General features: G+C 38.6%; 2 protein-coding genes across 2 annotated transcripts; one reads left to right on the plus strand and one right to left on the minus strand.

Annotated features, from left to right (window-relative positions):
- The first annotated feature begins 838 nt into the window (after window positions 1-838).
- Window positions 839-4,296, plus strand: LOC111322532 (uncharacterized). Its single transcript, XM_022925641.2, has 3 exons — window positions 839-1,619; window positions 2,599-3,422; window positions 3,958-4,296. The coding sequence occupies exons 1-3, from the start codon at window positions 1,325-1,327 to the stop codon at window positions 4,195-4,197; spliced, it is 1,359 nt and encodes a 452-aa protein (XP_022781376.2). The 5' UTR covers window positions 839-1,324; the 3' UTR covers window positions 4,198-4,296.
- A 707-nt stretch (window positions 4,297-5,003) lies between these two features.
- On the minus strand, window positions 5,004-11,681 carry LOC111322535 (putative U3 small nucleolar RNA-associated protein 11). Its single transcript, XM_022925644.2, has 9 exons — window positions 11,578-11,681; window positions 11,009-11,070; window positions 9,395-9,440; window positions 9,170-9,226; window positions 8,096-8,206; window positions 7,595-7,691; window positions 7,015-7,142; window positions 6,037-6,147; window positions 5,004-5,142 (listed from the first exon to the last, which is right to left on the minus strand). Exons 1-9 carry the CDS (start codon window positions 11,635-11,637, stop codon window positions 5,062-5,064), a joined length of 753 nt encoding a protein of 250 aa, XP_022781379.2. The 5' UTR covers window positions 11,638-11,681; the 3' UTR covers window positions 5,004-5,061.
- Between the last annotated feature and the right edge of the window lie 2 nt (window positions 11,682-11,683).

The following is an 11,683-nucleotide window of genomic DNA, read 5'->3' on the forward strand; positions in this document are numbered from 1 at the left end:
AGCCTGTTTCCAGTGGTAATCTCGATCACTCCGAATTTCGAGGAGTTTGTTCGTAACCCATGGTGTCTTTGTCCCCTTCACACGCTTTGATTTTATCGGAGCGTGGTCGTTTGCAATGCTATTGAAAAGACCTTCCCAGAGGAACACGGCATCATCAACATCATTAGCACTTTCGATTATGCTCCAAGGTAAGTTGCTGAGATCACGCAAGAATGCTTCTTTGTCGTAGCTTTTAAAACAACGATACTCGAGCAACTTTGGTGGAAGTTTCTTTACACCTCCCTTGATAGTACAGAACACAATGCTATGATCGCTGATGCTTGACTGCAGAACATCGGACTGCACGACCCTGTGAGTGTTGTTAACGAACATCAAGTCTATCGTGGTGCTAGAATTCTCAGTGACCCGAGTAGGTTTACAAATAATCTGAGAAAGACTGTGTTGTAATGCAAATTCACCAAGTTTATGGCGTAACTGATTCTTGGTGGAATAATCAATATTATAGTCACCCACCAAAACAATATCGGAGTTTTCAGTGTCGATGTGATTTAGCGAATCAGCTAGATTTGAAATAAAACCATCGATATTCACATCATCAGGTCTGTAAGAACAGCACAGTATCATTCGTTTGCATTTAGGTCTCTTGATTTCCACCCACAGACATTCAAAGTTATGCTTTATGAGATCAGACATAACGACAAAGGGGATTCCATCCCGGACGAAAATTAAAACTCCTCCACCACAACTTTTGGTCAAACACTGTCTATCCTTACGCACAAGCGAGTACCCTGGTATCGTGATCTCATCGTCCAAAATATTTGGAGCTAACCAATTCGCTAGATTTTAAACCTCGCACGCTTGAGCCCGCGTTGCCGACCGCATACCTTTGCTATTCAGCTCTGTCCTGCCGCAACAAAGCGTTCAAACGTCAGGCACGCGCAAGGGGATCAATTCTGGCCGACCGCGAGCCAATATCCCGCGCAAAATTTCAAAGGAAACACTGTCTCGCAAAATTGAAACGTTCATAAAAAATCTGTAAAAGGAAACTAAAGTAGGGAATAGGAAAACTCGGGACTTTTCAAACACAAAGCTTGTTCAAGTACGGGTATCCTGTTGATTTACCACTCCGTTTTGAGCTTTATCAAAAAAGTTGTAAGTTTTTTAAAAAATGCGACTTACTGGTTTGTGTGGTCGATCCTAGCCGCTTGAAAGCTTTACGACATTCGCACATGCGCAGACATTGGCCGCTGTGTTGTCAAGCAAACAAACATATCGTATTCAATGACGTCAAAAACAATTATGATGTCACAGTATTAGCGTTAACATGACGACTAAATTTCTTGACTTGCTCGCTGCAATGGAAAATTCGTCTTCCAGGTTCTTTCAAGGATTCTCACTTGAGGATTACAGGCTTCAAGCTCTTTTTAAGACACTGGAAAAGGAGAAAAAGCAATGTTTGAATCAGCTGAAGGAGCAAACACACCTATTCAAAATGTCTCTCCGTCCACCAGTGAAGTCAGGAGAAGAATATTGGAGCCAGTATGGAGAAAACTATCACGCCAATGGAGACAAAAGAGAAAGAGATTCTGTTACTCATCTGAGTGCAGAACTCAAAGAAGGTCGGTTGACTCTTTTCGCTTACTTTTTTTTTTCCTTTCGGCAGCATTTAGTTGGGTAACCATGCTGCTACCCAACGTTCTTAAGCTCTACTTAATCATGAACATCACGCCTTTCATCGCGCGTTTGGAGCTAGTTTGTGACGTGCACTGCATTAAATTCTCAAAATTACAGGAGGACGTTGGATATTCCATTCTTCGGTCTGTGGTTGGTCCAGAAAACTCAGCACCGACTCAACCAATCAGTGACTTGAATTTTCCCGCGCTTTAGGCAGTAGCATTGTGAGTTTTAGTCTTATCTTTTGTGGTATTTCCTTTGAATGCGACTGGTGTGGTGATTATTGTATCGAAATGCTTTTTATGGCTCTCAGGTGGTCAAATTACGCCAACTATTATATAGGACCCCATCCTACCCCCACCTATCACTTAAGAAATGCTCTTTTTAAAAAGTTGACTTTAACGAGCCATGAGCGATGAATGTTTCCTTGCTCTATGCGTTCGATGAGAGGCCAGATCTCCCTGCGCGCATAAAGTTTTGTAGTTCGATAGCAAATGCAGTGTAAAAAAATCCAATAGCGAAAGAAAAGAAACTAGAGTCCGAACTCCGTAGAAAATATGTAATTAGAATGATCACAACATACGGTTTGAATAACTTCAGTACTTAAACTTCGTAAAAATTCCAAATTGAGGGATTAATATAAGTGTGAACGAAAACTCAAAAACAGCAACCAAAACTAAACTCCGTAAAAGAAAAAATCTAAAAACGCCACGGCGGTTTTTCCAATGTCAAGACCAAGGCCAAAGCCTCCCGACGTGATCGGCTAATTCACTGATTCTATTTTGCTCGTGCAACGGACTTCGCCGAAAAGGAGGGACTGCTGAACCGCTCGTAGTCTACAGGTGTACTTGTATTATCACTTTCTTGCAATCTTTCATACATTTTTGTAACTTCAACTTTTTTCCTTTTTTTGCTCTCCACAAGATCTGAATAAGAACAACACTATGCCTGTCAGCCCCAAAATTAACAGCCCGGCAGAAGATGAACATTGTGGATTGAATCCATCTGGTAAAAGACCAAGATACTTCCAAAGGAACAAAAGTAAACAAAATGCCGACAGAAATGCTCAAAGAAAGAAAAAGCCAGAGTCAATAAGCTTAACATTACTGGAAATATTATGTTCCGACGTCGAAAATGGTGTCCTACTAACAAAGACTGGAAATCATAGCTACTCTGGCTGTGAAGCTAGCGAAAAATGCTTTAAGGATGGTGTTAGCCGAATTCGATCACAATCAAATCAAGAAGAAAGACTCAACGTTGTAGGCCAACCGGAGGTCAGAAATAGATCCACATCTACGAGTTCTGCGGCAGTACATAACTTTGAGAACTCTCTGAAATCACCATCATCGACTGACCTAAGCTGTCAGGTAACTAACACTTCAGAGCTAGAGAGATCTGTACAAAATCTAAGTTTAAGTTCTGTGCATTCCAAAATCGATTTCTGGCCTGGTGAAACCCCAAAAAGTTCACAGTCGACAAAAATTAACATCAGAAAGGACGTGGCACGTAATTTGGAATCCTCTAGGAACTCAAGCACCACGAAGAACGAAAGGAGCATGGATTCTGATGGGTCGGGAAGTTGCAGATTCGTGCATTTTAGCGATGGGCGCAAGCTTAAAAAGAAAAAAGGGAAAAAGAAAGACCCGGGTACGAAACAAGCCAATGACAAACTGAACAGGACTGAAAGCTCGGACGTTAAATTTTTCCAAATTGATGTTCCACAAGGTTCGAACAGAGGAAAATCGCAGGTGAGCAAAATGGGCTATGATAAGATGAAGATTGCTCCTGAAATCAAAAATTCAAAATGATTGTTATTCTGTCTGAGAATAGCGAGGATCACCCAGCATATTTTTGGGACAATGTGTTTTTTTTTTTTAAGCTCAAGTTTAGCTAAATACACTTATACGATGATTAGAAGAAAAGAATTCCCTCCTTCCCAGCTTTTCTCGCAGCGCCATGTTTTAACGACTCGCTCGACGGGTGCGGATTACGCTGGAAAAGAGTGGCTAGACTGCTCGTTGCTTTCTGGGTCGTTTTACTTAATTTCCTAGCAAAAAAAAAGGAAAAATAAAAATATAAGGAACCTTTGGATGAGAACTTTTCTCAAGTGGTATAGATTAGAATTAATTATTTGCATTTGAAACTGTCTCATCCAGACATCCACCTCCCCCCCCCACTCCCCCACCCCTACTAACACACCCTCTGCCCTTTCCGTTTACGCGCGCTGTTTAGCAAGAGGGCCTATTGATTGACGATGATTACATCTTCACTCTTTCGTTTCAGGAAGAGATGGCCAAGGAGACCAGGGAGAAAATGGATCGATTCTTCGCCAAAGTAGATCGCACAAAGAGTTTTCAAACAAAAAGGCTAAGATGGCGCTGTGTCAGTGGCAACAGCGGACGTAGTGCTTGGAAAAGGGAAAAGAAGGCATGTTTGGATCAGGAGAAACTTCTTCCTCAAGAAATAAAGAACGTAAAAGGCTACCGTCGAGCTCATCCGTGGCCAACTCAAGTTTGGAGCTAAACTGAAAAGGTTCTTTACGAAGTTCAACTTCTAGTATTAATATCATGTGTTATGTGCTATTTGTTGCATCAGGATGAAACTAAATTTTAATGTCGTTGTCGTCATTTCACTAACTTATTCCAACTTAAAATAGTTTTGAAGCTGAATATTTTTCGGTTAACACTGAAACACGAGTAAGACAGCACATTTCCCTTGTCTTTAACTAGTTACAGCGGTATTCCGTCCAGGCCGTCAAGTAATTCTTTCAAAATGTTTCCTCGCACTTTTATTCGGGCAAGAGATTGTAAACCGTTTGTAATCTCTTGATTTACATTACAAACATTTACATTGCTGCAAATTGGTTAACTGTTAATTTTTACTTTGTGCAACATACTCCATGGCTCTTCAACAGTCTATTACAACCCCGTTTTAAAACGACACCATACAAAGACACTCACAAGAATGCGAAAGACAGTTCAGTACAAGCCAAGTAAACTAACATTCTTCACTTCATCGGAAGAACTTGAAATCGCTTTGAAGGGATCTACCTCACATTATTTAATCTCATTTTTGCGACGTCCAAAACTGTCTTTGCCTTAAAGGAGATGGTGATAAATTTTGTCACTGAGAGAGAAAAACACATAGAAGACAAAAATAAACAAAGGATGGATAAACTGGCGAAGATAAAAGTGCACTGCCTGTGAAATCCTGAAAAATATAACCTAACAACTCTCAAAACGGGTAAACGGTAAATTCACGCAGTAAGATAACAAACTAACTATGTGTGACAGTCTGTTTGCACGAAAAATTTCTAAAGACAACAAAAGTTTTTTATCCAAAAAAAGTTGACTTTATTCGGTATATAAAATGATCCAAGAATTCGTGCTATCTTTTTCTTTCTTTCTTCCATCTGTAAACTGGCGTAGATTTTTCGTCTTTCTGTATTTTCACTCGTCTGCCTTTGCCCTGAAAACAGGCACACGATTTTCATCAGAACATCAAACAGCTAATTTCAAAGCTACTTGATAGATTTAACTACATCTTTAAAATGGTAAAGATCAGTGTTCCAGTGGAGGGCTACTCCAATTGTTTGAAAGCGGTTACGGAAATTCTCCCCGGAAAAAAGGCGAAAACACCACCAAAAGGAAACTCTTAACTCCAACACGAATAAAGATCATTGAAATGAAACTCCACAAAAACTTAAAAACGCCAAAAAATGTACACGTAATAAACGGCCACCATGTGTTTTCAAATAAAAAAATCTCAAAGGGTGGTTCTGTCTTTTTTACACTATACTATAACATAACCAAAGTAAAGTGCGTGCTCAATATCAGTGTCCTCTATTTGCCCACGGGTGTTTGCTGCTGACGTGAGCAAATGCAAAGACTAGTTTTTCGCGCGCGCGCGCGCTTGGTTTTCCTGGTCACGTTAGACTTGTTAAATAAACTTGGGGACTCTTTTCCTACAACGTATCAATGTTATGTCAAGAAGCTAGAGTCGCTCTCAGCTATCGCATGGCGCGACTCTTACGCTTCTTTCGTACTTAGCAAACTCCCACGTGTATCCATTTAAACTCAACAGTGTTCACTTTGGTGTTTACCATATGTTGACAAGAGTTTGAAGCTCTTGTTGATTATAATTTCGTCACTACATTTACCTCATATCAAATAGCCAGTGATTAACTGTGTTTACGGTGACAAGCAATGAACTCTACTCTTCACTTTCAAGTATCTACCATTCAAATGGGCCCTGTGCTTTCAGGTTTCTACAACTGGTTCTCAAAAACTAAGTTTGGAAGCTTTCCAAAGGAAAAAAACACTGTCGTCTTTTTTTTTTTTTTTTTTTCGTGTTATCTCATACCATCAGGTGTTTTTGAAGCTCCAGTTCCTCACACATCTTTTGCATTTTCCTCTCGCGTTCAATTCTTTCTCTTAATTCTTCATAACAACGATGCCTTTGTTTTCCAAGTCTCTGCAAAGTATACAGGTTACTTTGGTTATTATTGAAGATAAAAAAACAGAGAGACCAAAACAGGAAAATTTAAAATCAGTAGGCGGTGGCTTGGTTCCATACCAAAAGGTTGTTTTTTTTTTCGTTCTGTGAATAACATACATGGGACAAAGATTATAAAGTAATGCTACTGTGTCAGTTCTCTATCAAAATTAGCTTGCAGTGCAAGCGTCTTATCAGGGCGAGTTAAGGTTATAAGCTCGTGATCATTCATCCAAACGCCATGTTTGATTTAAAGTCAGAGTGGATGATGGGGGTAGGGGTGGGTAATTTTCACTCCCCCACCCCAGCCCCTCTCCTTATTTTTGACCATCGCTCATTCCCCTTGGTACAGATTACTTTCTCTCCCCAGCCTTACCGTACCATTAAAATCAAAGATGGTGGCTATCTTTCGCTAAAAAATACTGAGCACTCGTTGTCAAAATTTATCACTTGATTTGTTTTAACCCTTTACACCCTAATATCAGTATTCATATTCTCCATACTGTTCTCTTTACATTTCCTAAGGCACTGCCAAGTAGAATTTTCTTCTTTAGTCAATGATCCTTTCCTTTATTCAAAGTGATTGTACATGTGTAATGTGTTTTTCATGGATGATATTGTAAGGAGAAATTAGAAGCAGGTCACTAGTAAGGGTCACAGGGTCAAATTGGCTTCGAAAACATAAATGTCTTTTCTTGAAAAGGGTGACCTATCCTTGAGTGAGACCCCTTTTCTATCAATAGGACCAATGAAAATATTGAAATTCTTAAATCATTTCTTGAATATCACCAAAGCCAAACTCTGCCCCTGACCCTTTCTAAAGTGGAAAAAAAAATCTCTGTGTACCTGAATGGTTTGTTCATCTGGAGTTTGCACAAGATGTCTTTTTAGTGTTTCTTTGGTGGGCCTGTTGTATGCTCTTGTCACAAGTTCAGGCACAGTGTCAAAGTGTGCAGCAGCATCAAAACACTGAGCTAAAGGACAAAAACACAAGCAGTCATTGAAGTAAATACCACTAATATTAAATGCTTTTGGGACTATATGCGGTTCTTTTCATGACAAAATTTCCGTAAAATCTGCACAGTCTGGGATATCTCAATAAATTAGGACAGCTATGGTGCCATGAAGCTATAGTTCTAAAGGAAAATGGTGGACTTTTCATCCAGGACTTTTTGGGGAAAATGGTGAGAAGAAAGATTATCTGCCATTTTTGAAGTGTGAGAAGATGACAGATGTCAGTTTTTTTTTATGTAAAGAGACGATTTAGTAACAATTTTGTGCTCAAATACAAAGGTTGAAGACATATCTTAGGTTAAGGGGGACCAAAGCATAAAATTGAAGAATGACAAAATTGTAGCCATTTTGGATAAAAAGTTCATAAAATGCATATTGCTTTGATTTATTAAAATGTACAAAATGTGCATACCTTCTTTTTCACTATCCACAAAAACTACATGCTGATTCACTGGACGGACATCATCATCTCCCAGTAAATGAAGACTGGCTTGAAGTTTTTCTATTTTCTGGTTGAAGAAAGTAACATCTGTTTGACAGTGTTGTGACTGTCAGGCAGACTCAGGGGAAAAAAGGGGTAAGTTTCTAAACGAACGGTGGTGCTGCCTGGGTGTGAGTAACAAGGTAATTTGATTTTAACAACTGAGATGTAATTTGGCCACCATAAAAAGTTTGAAACCTGACGTTTCGAGCATTAGCCCTTTGTCAGAGGGAACGACTAAGTAAAAATGACCCAGACTCAGTGAAAACATGCTTACAATCATGTTACAGTACAAACCACTAGGCATCCATGAGGTATCACAGAATTTACTTGATTCATTCAAACACTTACTTAGGCCAGCCAGTCTTAGAGACTGGGACTTGCCTTAGACTGATTCAATTCACTATGGGAAATATAACTACTACCATTTACCTTTGCTTCCATGGATCTTTTAGAATTAATGTAGTTAAGGTCCTGTGTTTTCATGTGCTTCAGTGCCTCAGCAGTGTGTGTCTTTCCTCTCTTTACACAATGGATTCCATCCTACAGTTCAGAACCACTTATTGTTAACTCTGTGAAGCCTATGGTCTAAGAATGACTACATTTAATTTCTCCTTAAAAAATCTCTTGAATCACTCATGAAGGTCACAAGAATAGGCAAAATAATCACCAACAAAATAAAAATAAAATAAACAATTTATTCAAAGTTGATAATGTAGGAAGTGGTTGCCCAATCTTCTGAGCCGGTGGCTTATGTTAAAAAACACTGGACTCCAGATTGAATTGGTCAATTGCAGAGGGAGAAAAACCAGAGGACCCAGAGATAAACCCTCAGAGCAAGGACAAGAACCAACAACAAACTCAACCCAAATGTGATGCCAGGTTTGGGAATTGAACCTGGGCCCCAGTGGTGGGAGGTGAGTGCTCTCACCACTGTGCCATCCCTGCTCCCCAAAACCAAAGAAGATGTTGGTTGTTGAACAAATTCTCCTTGTGCAAGCCTTAGGAAATGTATGGAGAACAGTATGGAGAATATGCATCATGTTGATGCTAGGGGTGTAAGGGAGCTAACTTAAAAGCACTATTTCACAACCAGCTCCGAACCTTTTCCCTTCCAGGATTGATCAAAAAGGACCTCCTCCACATATTATCAATTGACGCATTTTTAGGCAGAAAAGTAACAGGAAGAATACAGGATTGGTTTTGACTTGATTTAATTTCACACCAATTCTCAGGGCTAAAATCATACAAAATCTAGGGCAGACAGTGCCAATAATTGGCACTTCAAATTTCAGGAGTAGTGGTGGGATGAACAGTCCTGCCACTGCTACTAGGGTCAATTGAAAGCCAGACCAAAAAATTGACAAAAAAAGATTCAGATGGAATGTGTTGCTCCTTTCCTATAAACAGATTAATCAGTTTTGTAAAAGTGACCCTCTCTGATAAAAGTAGCTGCACTGTAACACAGTCATGATGAAACAACAGAATATATACATGTTTCCTTACCTTGGTTTTGCTGCTGATCATCTTGAAGTAAAATTCATCAGGATTCTTGTTTAATGCCTGACAGCAGTGAAAGAAAACTTATATATTTTAGCTACATAATGGCACTTTCAATTTGAGATTACTGTTTTGCAAAGTGTTATTTTTAGTTGAATGACATTCACCATAAATATAACTGATTAGATCACAAATACAAGTGGTATCACTACAACAAAAATGTCAACTCACTTTCTCTTTTAGAAGTTTGAGAGCATTTTGTTTTTTATGATAGTCTCTGCAAAAAATAAAAGCAACAATAATCAAAACAACATGGAGACTTCTGGTCAATACATGAGTAAATATGATACCTTAGTTCCTACCCCTTTTTCAGAGACAAATTTTAAGGACTTTTCAACAACTCAGGTTGAATTTTCCAGGGATCCAAATTTCACCTTAAACTCTTTCACCCCCAAGATTTAAAAATCAATTATCCTAGCAGTCTATATATGCATTTCTTATAAAATAAATTCTGACAACTTTATTGCTTGAGTTAATCAGATTTCCAGGACTTTTCAGGACCTGTTGTCTTTTCCCCAGACTTTCTAGTCCTGGAAAATATCAAAATAAAATTCCAGGAGCTTCCAGGTTTTCCAGGACTGGTACAAACCCTGTAGTTTAATGGTCGGCACAGTTGACTCTGCATGAAGAGGATCTAATTAAAGTTGTGCCTGTAACATTTTGTTGTATATTCTTGGGAAAGACACTTTATTCCCACAGTGCTTTTCTCCATCCAGGAGTTTAGATAGTGTCACTGTTGTCTGAGTTAATTATTAGCATTAGTGAGGCCTTCATTCTTATCTACTATCAGAACCTTATGTGTAACCTTTAAGTTCTTTGTCCATGTGAAAGGTTCTTAATGTTAATTTATGAAGTCTGTTGGATCAGAACATTTTACTGTGTCAGTCTCAAGTTTTTTTAGTCTTTTGTTCAGGTAAACAGAGAGTAAAATGTTTAAATACAGCCCCAGACAAAATTCTAATCATAAGTTTGCTTGGTATAGAATAGAGAAACAGATATTAGAATCATCGAAGTGTTTGCTGATATCCCTAGCCTATACCATGCAAACTTACCATTACTCCTGGTGTCGTGTATATTGTGTTATTTGTGCATAGCTTTACTTGTGAAGGGTGCCTTGTTAGAGCACTTGCTATCAAGAAATTCAGCTGCACGTGACTATTAGAAACATATCATGTCTTCTAGAATATTGATGTTATGTGTCAATTATCTTTTTCAAGAGACAGTTTGTTGAGTGCAAAGTTTACAAAGAAGATAACATTTCCTAAGGCTCTCAGAGAATTTCTAAGTTCAGTTTGTTTCACTGTATTGCTTGGAAGTCTGAGAATTAAATACTGACTAAGTCTTTACATTCAAAAAGAAAACTGTCTGTAAAATCTGACGAAATAATGAGAAGTTATCTACAATGAACTAGCACCCATACAGGATGAATACAGTACACAATTACCAGTCACTTTCCTGACAGGTCAACTGGCTGCCAACCAACTCAACGGCACCATTCGTCAACTTGTCAACATCTTTGATCAACTACAAGTGACTGAGTACCCAACTTGATGACTGACAGCAAGTTGACCAACAATATCATCAGGTTGGTTGTTAGTGAGTTGAATTGCACGCAAAGTAAACAGTTACTCAGAAGACACACTCCTAACTGCTCAGTGTAAGAGAAGCCACTCAGTATTGACTTCATGAATAGAATGTAATGATGGCTAGAGTGATAAAAGTCTGTTCAGCATGTGAAATCACTACATATATCAAATATATCAAATGCATCTGTGGGTGACTCACTTTGCACGCAAGACATAGTCTTTATGCTTCTCAAGAAGACCATACTTTTTTCTGCTTTTCAACTGAAAGAGAATTTGAAGTTTGGAAAATATAAATTTTAAGATCGTGGGTATTTTTGTGATGAAGCTGTTTAACTATTTCAATTCTAAGACCTGAAAGTTAATTCCCAAATTGTATTCTGTTAAAGAGAGACATGATATATTAGCTATTTTGCAGAGATAGAAATTTAAACATAGGGCTTCTCCGGATCCAGTGAACAATGGAATAGTAATAGTAATTTGACATCATATATTGATTAATTTGTGAATTTTCTTTCCTGTCACAGTTGAAATCTAATACCACTAGCGTGTGTCGAGAATCCAGGAATTGCCAAACGATTCTTTAAAACATAGAATCGCTGGATTCTAAGTACATGCATGTGTTCAAGCATACGCGACCCGATATGACTGCTTTTTTTGATAAATTTGACTAAAATTCATCTCCTTACTGGTATAAATTAAATAAATTCCTCTGACCCACACCAAGCTTTACTACTCGAAGCTGCATTTAGGGAGAGATTTTAATCATACCTGTCCCCTTTCTTTATGAAACTTCTGATAAGACTTCTTGGCTTTCTCGAAAGACGCCATCTTTGATTAGTTCGATTAGTTATCAATTATTCGCTCAGAGCCCGCG

This window comes from Stylophora pistillata, chromosome 8 (assembly GCF_964205215.1).
Source record: "Stylophora pistillata chromosome 8, jaStyPist1.2, whole genome shotgun sequence".
Taxonomy (NCBI): domain Eukaryota; kingdom Metazoa; phylum Cnidaria; class Anthozoa; order Scleractinia; family Pocilloporidae; genus Stylophora; species Stylophora pistillata.